The 16287-nt window shown below is 41.1% G+C and overlaps 1 protein-coding gene across 1 annotated transcript in view; it reads left to right on the forward strand.

The window, feature by feature from the left end:
• Positions 1–16287, forward strand: part of IQGAP2 (IQ motif containing GTPase activating protein 2) — a 307540-nt gene that overhangs the window by 277073 nt on the left and 14180 nt on the right. The window contains exons 28-30 of the mRNA XM_070377236.1: positions 754–886; positions 7717–7819; positions 8349–8490. Of these exons, the coding sequence (XP_070233337.1) occupies positions 754–886; positions 7717–7819; positions 8349–8490 (378 nt within the window). The remainder of the gene's footprint in view (positions 1–753; positions 887–7716; positions 7820–8348; positions 8491–16287) is intronic.

The raw sequence follows: 16287 nt of genomic DNA on the forward strand, positions 1-16287 counted from the left end.
GGCTTTTCTGCATCTCTTGGTTGAAATTTACGGTAGCTTAAAATGGCAGCCTTTTGAAGAGTCTGAGCACTGGAGGGCGGGGCCGTTGCATGTAACTGTGTGTCTGGTCTTAACAGCCTTTCCAGCAGCAACTGTGGTCTAGATCAACTAGAGCAGAGTGGGCTTACCTTGCATTTTCGTCAGACTGGTAACAGAAACTCTGAAAGGCTGTTGAAGGCGCAGAAGGCAGAAGTTTGTGCCAATTAAAGTTACTAAATGTTACTTTATGTTACTAATAAATTTAGTTACTAATGTTACTAAATGTTACTAAAAAAAGTAGCATACATTTCTTGTAATTCCTTATCTTCTCTTAGAACCCCTTTGACTTTCTCTTTTAATTAATTGCTTAACTGCTTTTGGGGTTATTTTCTCTGAAAAGACTTGATTCTTAGAGAACGTCAGTCTTGACACTTTTGTTTAGATTTCAGGGGGCATTTTTTAAATCATATTTTTTAAACAATATGCCCATAATTTAATTACACTGGCTCCATCACAAGGCCTGAGGCCTAACTGCTCTGTCTGTCCCTGTTTGAGGAGCTGGGTGCGATACCCAGAAACATGGACTCGGCTTTGCCGTCTAGTCAACCCTGAAGGTGCTAGATTGGGTCCTCCAATAAGTGTGGGAAAACACAAAGCCCTCCCCATCACTGAAGATCTCACCATTTTGATAAAACTTACAAATTTGACTCTAAAAATTTTTTTCCCTTTCTTTAGGAAATATTTCAAAGAAGCATGTAATGTCCCTGAACCAGAAGAAAAGTTTAATATGGATAAATACACAGATGTGGTGACAGTCAGCAAGCCAGTCATTTATATTTCAATTGAAGAAATCATCAACACACATTCAGTAAGTGAGGCTGGAGGAGGGTCTTAGCAGTGGACCCAGGGTTCAGACATCAGTCTTGAGAATGTTTAGTTTCTTCAGAGAGTTACTGTGAGCTTGTGCTCCTGCTCATGTTCTTAATCCTAAAAAAAACACACTGTTTATTCCTGGCCCCTTATACACTGATGAACCTCCTTTTCCTGAAAAAGAAAAGTTCACTTTTGACATGATATGTTTATTCTCTGATTCTTAAGTGTTAGGAAGACGCCTTCTCCCAAAAAGGAGCTTTTACTTCTTCCATGATCCATCTACAGTCAGATGGTGAAGGGTTTAATTCCCGAGCAGGGGCAGTCCTGGTGTTTTCTCCACCCACCAAGGCCATACTGCCTGAACCCCATGGTCAGTCTCTCCCCATTTCGGGAATTCTCTTTGCTATTCCAGCAGTTTTCTGGGAAAATAAGAATGTTCCCTCTCTTCTAAGGTTTGGACATAAAGAGAGAGGGAATACACAGGCTGCTCTAGGTTGGGGAGAAGAAGACTCCCATCCCCCGCCTCCAACAACAGCCATCTACAAAGAGTCTCTTGTGTTGTTCTAGAAAACCCCATTTCTTAGAAGCAAGCAATTTCAGTCAGTGCTGTGTCATAGTGCCTCCCTGTTGTTCACACGCAGACATCACCGTCAACCATTAGCCTGTATTAGGTGCGTTTTAGGGGCAGGGCAGTTTTCTCAGCATTGTGAGATTCTTTGTTTAAGACCAAGCAGAACTTATTCTGAAACAGCTAGGTTCTCAAAACATAATCTTTCCAAGAACAGTTCTGGACGTGGCTACGCTAAGCTAATACTAGAAATCCTTGCAAGACCTACAAAATCAGAACCTGTGTTCTAACCAGACCCCAGGTGATTCAGACCCAGACTGAAGGTCAGGAAGCCCCAGAAGGTGGTTAAGCATACTCCCAGCTTCCGATTATACACACAACTGGGGAAAACAAAGACACGCCTCTCAAAGGTCTCGCCCCTGCCCCCGCCAAACCAAATATACTAACGAGCGGCAAAAATTGGCTGCCCCAAATTTCACTCTTTATTATAAAACTCTTCTAAGTAACCAAAGTTTAAATATGCGTTGGAAAAAAAGATTCGATCTACTTTTGATCTCCCCCTTTCAGGGCTGGGACAGGGAACCTTCCTTGAATTCTGCAGCAAGCTCTCCATCAGCATTTTGAGTGACCCTAAACAAAAACAGTTCTGAAAGACCAGCTGAGGGACTGAGTGGGTTGATTAAATAAAGAGGCTATACTTGTTTACCCTATATATAAACACCCCAAGTCAGCCAGCAGACATGTCCGGTAATACCCCATTTGCGAAAATAATTTCCTAACAAATAGATCAACTCATTCATATTTGGACCTCGACCCATTTGTCTATTTCTGTGGTAAATTATTCATCTCAAAAAAAAAAAAAAAATTCCACATGTTAACTACACGTGTGCTAAGGACAATAGCCATGTGGAAGGAAAGGGAGATTCTTTCCCAAGGATAGCACAGAGAGAACGTTACTGTAATTCATTTAGACTGTTACTCTTTCAAGAGAAATAATCTGTTCCTTTTGTTAACAAGAATTAAAAACAGAACCCAATCCCAGGAAACATGGCTTGTAACCAATTTGGAATTCCCGTCTGTGTGTGGTTGGAAGCAGATGTAATAATGTGGGAAAAATGTAACTGCAGGGGAAGACTGCCCCTGTCTATTGTGTGTCCAAGGGAAGAGGAGTCCACATGTGGACTCGGGCATGGCAGCCACACAACTGGCCAGACCTTTGGCCATGTGCTTGCCCCTCGTGCCCTAAGGAACATATAGAACCTCAAAATTAGCTCTTGAAGGAGACATTTCTAGATTTTTTTATGTTCTGTAATTATCAGAACAGAGAGTAGAAGGTGGCTGCTAAATCGTCCCTTCCAGAGACGCAGCCAAATCAGCTGTCCCCTCTCTTGAGAGAACAAGAATATAAATTGATTTGATCCACCTTGCTTAGTTTATTCTTGTCTTTGACTTACTTCCCCCCCAAACATCCACTGTACCACCCTTCCAGATTTCGCCATGTCTTTCTATCATCTCTATTATTCATATAGCATCTTTCTTTAAATCCAACCATAGTAGAAAAACTAGCATGCCTTGCAGTGGACAGAAACTTTAAAAGTAAATAAATGTAATGAAAACACAATAGTTGAACATGGTTGCTTCCTGGAAGCTATGCACCTGAGGCTTCCTCTCCCTTTCATAAAAACCCAACTTGTAAGTATCAGGGAATGTTAGGGAAAATGCGACAATGAACAGATAACTCTCTCCTTTGCTAATCTTCACGATTGAAACAGAGTGAACGGACTTCCCTGGTGGCCCAGTGGTTAAGAATACAAGCTTCCACTGCAGGGAGCACAGGTTTGATCCCTGGTTGGGGAACTAAGATCCCACATAACCAAAAGCAAAGTATATATATAATTCTTTAAAAGAGAGAGAATAGAAAGGGGAACTTCCCACGTGGTTCAGTGGCTGAGACTCCGCCTGCCAGTGCAGGGGACACGGGTTCGATCTCTGGTCCAGGAGGATTCTACGTGCTTCAGGGCAGCTAGGTCCGTACAGCACCCCTACTGAAGCCCGTGCGCCCTGGAGCCTGGACTCCGCAACAGAGAAGCCGCTGCAATGGGAAGTTCGCACCACAGCTAGAGAAAGCCTGTGTACAGCAAAGAAGACCAAGCACAGCCATCAATAAATAAATCTCTCAAAATACATACATATAAAACTCTTAGAAGAAAACATAGGAGTAAATCTTTGCAGCCTTGGATAAGCAGTGATTTCTTAGATATGACACCAAATGTATAAGCCACAAAAAGAAAAAGACACACAGACAAAAAAGACATAAATTGGACCTCCTCAAAGTCAGAAACTTTTATGCTGTAAACATTGCCGTCAGGAAATTGAGAAGACAACCAAGAAGATGAGAGAAAATTGCAGATAGTATATCTGTCAAAGAACTTGTATCCAGAATGTACGAAGAAAACATACAGCTCAATGAGGAGATAAATAATCCGATTTAAAAATGGACAACTGAAAATAAAAATGGACAGCTGTGTCGCAAATGACTCAATGAACATGGTCAAAAGGCAACCTACAGAATGGGAGAAAAACTTGCAAATCACATGTCTGACTTAAAGTTAATATCCAGAATATGTAAACCATTCCCACAATTGAACAGCAACAGAAAGCAACCCAATTCTAAAGTGAACTAGAGACTTGAATCAGTGATTTTCCAAAGAAGACAGAAGACTGACAAGCACATGAAGATGTTCAGCATCACTCATGTCCAGGGAAATACAAATCAAGACTACAGTGATTTTGCCTCATTGTATAACAGAGACAGCCAATGAATCTGTCATTTGATTTGAGGAAAAAAATCAACAACACCCAAGATACCACCTTACACCCATTATGGTGGCTACTATTGATATAAAAACAAAAACTGGAAAATATGTTAGCAAAGATATAGAAAAATTAGAACCCTGTTATACTATCAGTGGGAATGTTAAATGGTACAGCTGCTATAGAAAACAATGTGATCGTTTCTCAAAAAAGTTAAGAACATGTCAGTTCTGGGTATATATTCGAAAAGCAAAGTCGAAGACACTTTACCCTCCCGTTCACTGCAGCATGGTACAGTAGCCGAAAGGTGGAACCAACCAAGTGTCCATTTATAAGCATGTGGTGTAGAAAAACTGTGATGCAGACATACAGTGGAATATTATCCAGCCTTGAGTAGGAAGGAAATTCTGGATAAACCTTGAGGATGTTACGCCAAGTGAAGTAAACCAGATGGAAAACGGCAAATACTGTATCATTCCTCTTATACAAGATACCTAGAGTAGTCATTCAGAGACAGAAAACTGGAATGATGGACTGGGAAGTTGTTGAATGGATATAGTTTCAGTTTTGCAAGATTAAAGAGTTGTATAGATTGGGGGCACAGTAATGTACTTAACACTACTGAACTGTACACTTAAAAATGGTTAAGATGGTAGATTTTTTGGTCTGTATTTTACTATAATTAAAAAAAGATAAAAATAATTTTTTAAACAGGCAAATCATCTGAATAGATATTTCTTCAAGGAAGATATACAGTCGTCATAAACACATGAAAAGATGCTCAGCATCATGCTTGCATACTTAGTCGCTCAGTCGTGTCCACTTTTTGTGACCCCATGGACTGCAGCCCGCCAGGCTCCTCTGTCCATGGGATTTTCCGGGCAAGAATACTGGACAGGGTTGCCTTTTTTTACTCTAGGGGATCTTCCTGACCCAGGGATCGAACTCTTGTCTCCTGCATCTCCTGCACTGGCAAGCGGATTCTTTACCACTTGAGCCACCTGGGAGCCAGGCATGTGTTAATCATATCTCAGTAAAGCTGTTGAAAAAGAGAGATTAAAAATGGCAAAGACTAATTTTATCATATGATTCAGCTTTTTGTTTTGTAAGATAATTACTCAAAACAACTGAAATATTTCCTATCACCAGGGGTACCAGTCTCATATTTTGGAAACATTGTGTTAATTTAATTCTAAATGAAAACAAAAGCAGATGTGTTGTCCTGGATGCTGCTGTTCCTCCAGAGTTATTATTTCCTCTAAGACCTGGCGAACACCCAGCAGTGTTACCATTGACCCTTTTTTTTTTTTTTTTGAATTCTGAAAAGAAGAACCAGCTGGTACATCTGAGTCTCAGATGTATGGGCATCTCTGCCATCCCCACCCGTGAAAGATCATTAATGCCAGACAGATTAAAATATCTAATAGTGCAGAAACTAGTCCAAAAGCCCACATATTGTATGATTTATATATATATATATTTATATATATATATAATATATACATATAAAAGGTCCAGAAGAGAAAAATCTATGAAAACAAGGTTGTTTTCAGATGACTGTTGAAAGATACAGTTTCTTTGGATGTGGGGTAAATGCTATAAATGCTCTAAAGTTGGCGTGATAATGGTTGCACAACTCTATGAAATATACTAATAAATGTTGAGTTATACACTTTAAATGGGTGGATTGTATGATATGTGAATTATATCTTAATAAGTTTATTACTAAACATCGCAAAAAAATAAAATAGCTAATAGTGCTGATTAAAAAAAATATAACTATAGTGTTTGATTACTGTGTAATTTTTCTCTGAAGAGATATGGAAATGCCCTTGCAGTTTGCTACCATGTTAGTCAAGAGACTTCTGTATTATTTTATATTCTTTCCCCCCAGCTTTGACTTTTTTTTCTCTTTTTTATTGGAGTGTAGTTGATTTACAATGTTATGTTAGTTTCAGGTATACAGCAAAGGTGATTCAGAATATATATGTATATATATTATGTATGTATGTGTGTGTGTGTAAATAGGAAAAGGAGTACGCCAAGGCTGTATATTGTCACCCTGCTTATTTAACTTATATGCAGACTACATTATGAGAAACACTGGGCTGGAAGAAGCACAAGCTGGAATCAAGATTGTCGGGAGAAATATCAATAACCTCAGATATGCAGATGACACCACCCTTATGGCACAAAGTGAAGAGGAACTCAAAAGCCTCTTGATCAAAGTGAAAGAGGAGAGTGAAAAAGTTTACTTAAAGCTCAACATTCAGAAAACTAAGATCATGGCATCTGGTCCCATCACTTCATGGCAAATAGATGGGGAAACAGTGGCTGACTTTATTTTTGGGGGCTCCAAAATCACTGCAGATGGTGGTTGCAGCCATGAAATTAAAAGACGTTTACTCCTTGGAAGGAAAGTTATGACCAGCCTAGATAGCATATTCAAAAGCAGAGATATTACTTTGCCAACAAAGGTCCATCTAGTCAAGGCTATGGTTGTTCCAGTGGTCATGTATGGATGTGAGAGTTGGCCTGTGAAGAAAGCTGAGCGCCGAAGAATTGATGCTTTTGAATTGTGGTGTTGGAGAAGACTCTTGAGAGTCCCTTGGACTGCAAGAAGATCCAACCAGTCCATCCTAAAGGAGATCAGTCCTGGGTGTTCATTGGAAGGAATGATGCTGAAGTTGAAACTCCAGTACTTTGGCCACCTCATGCAAAGAGTTGACTCATTGGAAAAGACTCTGATGCTGGGAGGGATTGGGGGAGAGAAGGGGACGACAGAGGATGAGATGGTTGAATGGCATCACCGACTCAATGGACATGAGTTTGAGTGAACTCCAGGAGTTGGTGATGGACAGGGAGGCCTGGCGTGCTGCGATTCATGGGGTCACAAAGAGTCGGACACGACTGAGCGACTGAACTAACTGAACTAACTAATATGTACGCACACATATATACACTCTTTCAGATTCTTTTCCCTTATAGGTTATTACAAAATATTGAGTATAGTTCCTTATGCTATACAGTAGGTCCTTGTTGGTTATCTATTTTATATATAGTAGTGTGTGTATGTTAATCCCAGACTCCTAAAATTTATCCCTCAACTTTGACCTTTTATATAAATGTGGAAGAAGCACAGGGTTTAGATGGAAGGAGACTGCCTCTTGACAGATTTTGCAAGATTTTGCTGAAAGAGTGTTTATGAACACCTTTCATAAAAACTGCAGTTTCTTGATAAAGAGTATGCACTTGCCTCTAAGATAAAATACAAACTGTGTTTCTCTGTGGTCTCTAATTTTAACAAATGTCAGACTTGCATTTAAGATTCAAGCAATATCAGAAGAAAGTTATCATGAAAAATCAGGAAGAGAACTATGTAAATACGGTAGCCGTTGGGAATTTACTTGTATCTTTGTATGTGTGTTGCTTTCTATGTAAAGCTCTTGCTGGAGCACCAAGATGCGATTGCACCTGAAAAAAACGACTTACTGAATGAACTGCTGGAGCTGCTGGAGGAGGTGCCTAATGTGGAATCTTTTCTTGGTAAGGGCGTCTTCCCTCTGGTTTGCATTTGGTTGGTTGGTTCGATGGTTGGTTGGTTTTCCTATCCTAGATCAAAAAATCTTATTTATTTAATATGCAGGTTTGTTTAAAGGATTATCGCTACACTAGCCCCATTCTACATGAAGGATTCTGTACTTCTTAGTATGCTCAATTATAAAACAATTTAGTATTCTTGAAGCTCTATATATGTCAAAAAGGATTTGTCAATCATAAAAAAAAAGAGCAAAATTTACTAAAAGTTCCTTGTTATTTTTCCCAATGATATCTTTTATTGACAGTTCTCTTTCAGTAATTTTTTCAAATTTTGAATATCAATGTCCCGTGCTATTTTAATGTTTAATTCAAAGATTTTTAAAAGCCACTGTAAGGATAGTGGAATGTGGTTTTCTCTGAGGACCACCGCTTGCTCTACCACCCAGCCCCATGTTTCCTACAGAACCTTTGTCTTACATTGTTGATGCCACTGTGACAATCATGAATTGGAAAATAACAGTGCTTTATTCTGCAGGGGAAGGAGCTGTTGACCCTAATGACCCTGACAAGGTAAACACACTAAATCAACTCTCCAAGACTGAGATTTCCCTTTACCTGACCAGCAAGTACGACATAGGAGATGGTGAAGCTATAGATGGCCAAAGCCTCATGATCAAGTAAGTTTGGGGCTTTCCATTTTCTCATCTTTTTTAAAAAATTTCACTTATTTACATATCTCTGGCTGCACTGGGTCTTCATTGTTATGCAGAGGCATTCTCTGGTTGCAGAGCACAGGCTTCTCACTGCGGTGGCTTCTCTTGTCGCAGAGCACAGGCTCTAGGCACGCAGGCTTCAGTAGCTGCAGATCGTGGGCTCTGGAGTCTGGGATCAGTAGTTATGGCGCTTGGACTGAGTTGCCCTGTGGCCTGTGAGATCTTCTGGACCAGGGATCAAACCGGTGTCCCCTGCACTGGCAGGCAGATTCTTAACCACTGGGCTTCTATGGTGGCTCAGATAGTAAAGAATCTGCTTGCAATGCAGGGGACCAGTGTTCTATCCCTGGGTCGGGAAGATCCCCTAGAGAAGGGAGTGGCTCCCCACTTCAGTATTCTGGCCTGGAGAATCCCATGGACAGAGAAGCCCGGCACGCTACAGTCCATGGAGTCACAAAGAGTCAGACACGACTGAACGACTAACACTTTCACTTTTTCTAAACCACTGGGCCACCAAGGAAGTCCCAATTATGCATCTTAAACCGTGCAAATTCAAATTAGACTAAATTTTCAAGTCATTTTTAAACATTGAAATGTTGTTGTTGTTGTTTTAGTCGCTGAGTTGTATCCAATTCTTTTGCAACCCCAGGAACTGTAGCCCACCAGGCTTCTCCATCCATGGGATTTCCCAGGCAAAAATCCTGGAGTGGAGAGCCATTTCGTTCTCCAGGGAATCTCCACATCTCTTCACTGGAGGCGGATTCTTTGCCACTGAGCCACCAAGGAAGCCCAAATATTGAAAAACAGTGTGTTTATCCATCAAAAATCTAACCAGGAATAATAGATTCTTTATAATTTGAGAGACCTAAATATTATAATATTTTCTAAAGCTTACTTTGTTTTTTAGTTTTCCTGGTAGTAATTTGATTCCTTCCCTTTAAGAAATGAATAATTCAGCCTATGAAAGTCCTCAGGTAGCTGAAAGGAAATGACTGTTCCAGTGGTCAAAAGAACAAGGAAGTTCAAGGAAATACCTTCTACCTAATTTATTTTCTGGTAGAAAACATTAACGTAAAAGTCACACACAGTAAGACATAAGGCTGTTCTCTGACTTATTAGACATCTTTTCTGTTAAACTAAGCCTAGATAACTTGACCAACTTTGGCTTTATATGTAGTCAACTCCCTGTCCTTGAAGATTTCCCATGAAGTTTTCATACCCTTAATACCGTACTTTCTCTGTCAAGGCCTCGAAGACATTGTACATCAGTCCTTTATATTCAGAGTAAGAGAGAATGGTCCATCACCATGAACTGAAATGTCATAAGCCAAAACCAGGGGCTCACCCAACGTACAGTTTTTAAGAACTAACAGAATCAAATGGATTCGTATTTGCACATTAGAACAGTTGTACATTGGGGTGAGGTAGAAAATGGAAGTGGGAAATGGGGGCAAAAGGAAATAAACATTTAAATAATACTTTACACGTGACTCCCGAGTTATATGTCCTGAGTTCTGAGGTTGTTTTCATTGGCAGCAGGAGCTTTCTCTTCTGCCACTGACATGCCTCAGACAGCACTCATTTCTAGTTGATTTTTTCCAGATATTCAATCCCATGAAAATGGCAAAAAAAAAAAAAAAAAAAAACACCAAATGCTTAACCCAGTGTGCTAAGTACCTGCATATGTGCTGCTTCTACTAGGCTTGCTTATTTTGTGCTCCAGTTATCTCTAAGGCTCTGGTCATTTAGATAGCCAAATACTTGAGTTTCAGCCTGTGTCACTGGCACTGGGCTTGAAGTTGAGGACCCAGGGGTGAGCAGGTCCTTTAAGAGTACCTGCCTTCAGGGGTCTGCAGTGCGATGGATAGCACTGCTCTTCTGCAGGACCCAGGACAGATGCAGGACTCTTGCACAACCTTGGCCTCATTAGAGTTGAAGGCAGTTGCTTTCAACTACCGGCGACTAAGTCAGATTGCACTTGCAGGGAGGCAACTTACGACAGGGCAGCAGAGCAAAAAGGGAGAAAACTGTGGAGGCTGCTCCCTGGGCCCCTCGGAGCATGTGCCAATTGCAGAGGTAACTGGAGACACAGCTGCTGTGGTTCCACCATGTAAATTCAATCGGGCCCGTTATCCTATGATCTCATAAGCTTTGTCTTTTAGAAGTAAGAGGAAGAAATTTTTTCATAATTAGTTTTGTCTGGTATTAGAACTCCATTTTCTAAATGCAGTCAGCTCAAATGCCGGCATTAATGAACGGAAGATCATGACTGGGATGGTCTCAAATATCAGACAGCCTGAACATCAGGTATATTTACGAGTCTCCACATCTCTGCGAATTTGGGGAATTCACATTTTGAAAGCGAAACCATGGAAGTCAGCCCTGTTGGGAGCGGTACATCCTGGCCAGGAAGGCCTGGTGCGTTCTTCAGCCTTCTCAGCCCCTGTGTGGGTCCCCCTGGCCCGTCTCCCCGACGGTGGATGGACACAAGTACTGTCTACTCTTTAGTCCCCAGCCAGCGGTTTCATGTATTTACTTTTGCATTTCGTGGTAAAATACAACGTAAAAGTTACCATCCTAACCTTTTTTAAAATTAATTTTTATTGGAGTGAGGTTGCTTTACCCGTTCTAACATTTCTTTCCAAAAGTATTAGTTTTTATGTGGCTGCCCCAGGTCTTCGTTGCAGCGCATGGCATCCTCTGTCTTCATGGTGGCGTGCGAGGTCTTTGGTTGTGGGACCTAGCTCCCTGGCCAGGGATGAACCTGTGCCCCGTGCCTTGGGAGCATGGACTCTTAGCCACTGGACAACCAGGGAAGTCCCCATTCTAACCTTTTAAATGTACAACTTGGTGGCGCTTAATACATCCAGAATGTTGTGCAAGCTTCGCTACTATCTAGCTCCAGAATATTGTCATCACCCCCAAAGTAACCCCCTACTTTAAATAGTCATCTCCGGGGCACCTTTTCAGACCCTGCTCCCCAGTCCTGGAAATCACTAATCTGTTTTCTGTCTCCACAAACTTGCCTATTCTGGAAATTTCGTATAATTGGAATTATACAAGATGCGGCCTTTTGCGTCTGGCTTCCTTCATTGAGCGTGGTTTTGGCTGAATACTATTCCATTGTATGGATATGCCATTGTTATCACGGACATTTGGGTGGTTGTTACATTTTGGCTATAGTGAATAGTACTACCGCAAACATTTATATACAACTTTGTATTCAAACTTGTTTTCAGTTCTTTGGGGTGTATACTTAGCAGTGGAATTGCTAGGTCATATGGTAACTCTGTTTTGAGGAACTGCCAGACTTTTTTCCCACCAACAAGGTATGAAGGTTTCAGTTTTTCCATAATTCACCAAAATGTATTTTCTGTTTTGTTTTGTTGTTATAGCCATCCTAGTGGGCATGAAGTAGTATCTCATTGTGGTTTTGACTTGCATTTCCCTAATGATTAGTAATGTTTAGCATCTTGCCATGTGCTTATCAGTCATTTCTATATCTTCTTTGTAGGAATGTCCGTTAAAGTCTTTTGCCCATTTTTAAGCTGAATTTTTACCTTTGTGTTGCAGAGTTGTGAGAGTTCTTAAATGTTCTGGATAGTAAATCCCTATCATATATATGATTTGAAAACATTTCCCCCCTTCTGGGAGTTGTCTTTTTTATTCTCTTAGTATGATCCTTTTCTGTAGAAGAAGTTGTTTAACTTAATGAAGTGCAGTTTATCTATTTTTTGCTGTTTATTGGGCTTTTGGTGTCATATATGAGAATTCATTGCCCAATCCAAGATCATGAAGATTTACTTCTATGTTTTTTTTCTAAGTGTTCCATAGTTTCAGCTTTTACAGCTATGATCCCTTTTGAGTGAATTTTTGTGTATGGTGGAAGGTAGGATCCCAAATATTCTTTTGCATGTGGATGTCCAGTTTTCCACCATTATTCCTTAAAAAGACTAGTCTTTCTCCATTAAATGGTCTAGACCCTTGTCAACAGCCGATCCACCATGCATGTACTGTTTTTCTAGACTCTGAATTCTATTCCATTGATCTATATGTCTGTCCTTATGCTAGTACCACACTACATTTATCACTGTAGCTTTGTAGTAAGTTTTGAAATTGTAAAGTATGAATCCTGCAACTTGTTCTTTTTCAAGATTCTTTTGGCTGCCTGGGATTCCTTGGAACTGTCAGATCAACTTTTCCATTTATATAAAAAAGGCCATTGGGCCAGTGTTTTTAATAGATTCAATAATTTACTGCATTCACTGGCCTCTAGGGTCTTGAAAGCCTTCCTCCGGGCATACTTTGAGATCCTAGTCTTGGCGGAGCCCTTCACTAAACAGCCAGTGCTCGTTGTGGATAACGACTTCAAGACTGACCAAGTAACCTTCTTCAGAAGTGGAATTTGGGTGTTGCTCAAAACAGTCGGTAGAGTTCACTCCATGATGTGAAGCAAGCCTTACTTCCAAATACATTATGCCTTAAGTATATATTTCAAAATCCTGTTACTAACAGATAATTATAAAAGGTGTCATTGATGGAGGGCTTGGAGACTGTATCTCAGTCTTTATCTTTGAGGTGAGGAAATTAAATTCTAAAATACTGGGAAGCAAGTATCTAGTCACTGACATGCTTTATATCACAGGCCATTGATATTCCGTTAATGTACACTTTAAAATAGGCTTCTCTGGTAGCTCGTAAAGAATCTGCCTGCAGTGTCAGTCTGGGATATTGCCATTTTGAAGATATTACCAAGCATGTGCTCAGTCACTCAGTTTTGTCCAACTCTTTGCAACCGGGCTCCTCTGTCCATGGGATTTTATTGGGCAAAAATATTGAAGTGAGTTGCCGTTTCCTCCTCCAGGGAATCATCCCGACCCAGGGATGGAACCCGAGTCTCTTGAGTCTCCTGAACTGGCAGGCAGATTCTTCACCACTGCACCACCTCACTACCAAGCATGGCGGTATTAAAAGAACAAACGAAAAAGCCTGGTTGGGGAGGCCTAGGAAGACCCGGGATTACAGCCCCAATCTCACACATTAGCAGTTGGACTCTGATCAAATCACCGAAGTATTTGTTTCCTTTATCCATTAAATGGGGAGGAGGGGAGATGGGGACTGGAGAGCTCTGATGAGTGAGTGAGGTCACACAACGACACCTTATAAATTATATAGAACTATACAGTTGTAAATCCCTCTTATTATAACTTTTGGTTTAACTTAAAGCATGTGATCCTTTTGGCCTTTATTAAGCTCGTGTTGCTATGGAAGTACACGTGTATAAGTAGAAAGCATTATTTGTGGCTTTTACTCATACTTAACTGCCTGAGTGCTTGTTATCGCTTGAGAATTTTTTTCCTATCACATACTTCACTTTAGGCATCTGTCATCCAGCTGAAAGGTTTCCTTGGTTTTGGTCCGAACTGGCACGAGCAGTTAAGTGGCTAAGGGGATATTTGAGGCCTGGTGATAAAAATGTGTAATCACATGATTTTTACCTTCCATCAACACCAATTCCTTCTCAGCCCTGGGCACATTGTAAGGCAGGCGGCAGACGGGGAGGCTCAGGACTGGTCCTGACCAGGGGTAATGACAGACGCCCTTCGAAGGCAGTGGTCCAACCTAAGGGACCACACCCATTTACAAGCACCATGCACTCCCGTTTATTGACCGTGGGATTTGAGTGGAGCTATGACAGATAAACTCCCTGGTGTATTGCATTTTTTCTTAACTTTACTCATTCAGGGAAGATGGCAGAGTCCTTGATTTGATCGGCTTGTCTCACCTATTGTTTGAACATCCGTGGGGCCAAAACGTTAACCAGTTGATTCATGCTGGTCAGACCATATCTAGCATATTGTGTTTGCATTAAGGTGGTGGTGGGGGAATGTGGCATAAATTCATTGTCTGACTGAAATGTGAGCAGGACTAGAAACTCTCTAACTCCTGTTGTGAAGAGGCTTAAGGAACTGAGGGGTTTCACTTGGGAAAAAGAGAAGTGGTAGCAGAGGGGAGGAAGACAGTCCTGGCAGCCTCTGCAGTTGGTGCGGGGCTGATGAGGAGGAAAGGGAGTTCAGCTTGTTCCCTGCAACTCTAGGAAATAGAATGTGAGCTTCTATAACAATGGAGCTGCTTAGGGCTTAGCTGACTCATTTGTAAAACCAGGGATTGGACTGTTGCCCAAAGGTCCCCCTCAGCGCTGACATCCTGTGACTCACTGGGTCCAATGAGTGGACCGCACTGGAAGGCAGGCCTCTCTGAGTGGGCTTCGTGTCCAGGAATGGGCTGCTCCAGTGCTTTGCATCTCAGAGAGGTTTAATGTGAGCCACACGGGTACTTTTACATTTTCTGGAAGCCATATTTTAAAAAGGAATAGGTGAAGTTAATTCTAATATGCTAATTTACCCCAATATATCCAAAATATTGTTATTTCAATATGGAATCAGTGTAAAAAGTTATTAGTGGTATATGACACATTCCTTTTTTTCATAATGAGCCTTCCAAACATGGACATGAGTTTTAGCAAATTCAGGGAGATAGTGAAGGACAGGGAAGCCTGGTATGCCACCAGACTGAGCGACTGAACGACAGCAACATGACACATTCCATTTGCATCCTGAGCCTTCCACATCTGGTGTGTGTTTTGCACTTACTGCATATCTCAGTTTGGACCAGCCATGTCTCAAGTGCCCACTGGCCACCTATGACCAGTGGCTGTCATCGTGGGCAGCATGTGGTGCTTTAGTGACCACGCAAATGCTGACTACACGTCAGACTCTAAGGAGGGGATGTACATGCATCTTTCTTTCAGTCCTGAGAGATTTCCATTATGTAAATAGGAAGGAAAAAAAAGAAAAAACACCTCCAAGGACTTTATCATTTGCACAAGTCCACACACTTGGTTCGACCTTAGATCTGTCTGACTCCAGTGTCTTTTAACCATTATGCAAGGCGAGGTAGTGATTTCCCTGTCATGAAACTGGACAGTTATTTACATGTAAGAAGTCTGGGGTGAAACTTTGGGAATAGATTCCAGTGGAAGCCTGATGTAAAATAGAGTTTCAAGAGAAAGGCTGTGTGCAGTTTGTCCTCCAGGCACTCCCAAGCAGATAAACATTCTCTGTCCCTACGAGGGCACACTTGAGTGACCCTGGTCATGCTGGTCCTCAGATAGCTTCTCTAAAGAGTTTCCCGGAATCATATATCATCAGTCGTTCCTAGAATATTATTTCAAATAAGTGTTAACATTTTTTAAAATCACCCAGAGCTTTTATTTCTAACTGGATGTTTCCACTTAAGATATTTATAATGATGACTGGAGTGGGGAGTTGAGTGGGGAGGGAGATGACAGATTCTTGGCTCTCAGGAGCAGGGTTGTCTCGCACATGGCTGGAATGAGCTGTATGTCCACCTCTGACTCTAGGGCAACATTTCTCTGTGCATTCCCAGACAGCTTGAAAATCCCCGGCGGTGAAAGCTCATGGGCCAGAGGAAATGGTTGTGATCATTCTTCTCATACAGACTTAAATAAGAAAGGAGAAGAATAATGGTTACAGATGGCTTGTTGGATTTTATCCTATTTGCAAGAATAATATATCTGCAGTTTCCTTTGAGAGTTTCCTCTTATCCTTTGGGAGCAGTCCCCCGCCTTGGGAACTCAAAACATGAATGATGTTTTCTTTTCCTTTTCCAATTTTCATGCCGTATGAATGTTTCCTGCTGTAGTTGAGGAAGAAATTCATCATCCTGTGATACCATGTA

The sequence above is a fragment of the Bos mutus genome, chromosome 10, assembly GCF_027580195.1.
Source record: "Bos mutus isolate GX-2022 chromosome 10, NWIPB_WYAK_1.1, whole genome shotgun sequence".
Lineage (NCBI taxonomy): Eukaryota > Metazoa > Chordata > Mammalia > Artiodactyla > Bovidae > Bos > Bos mutus.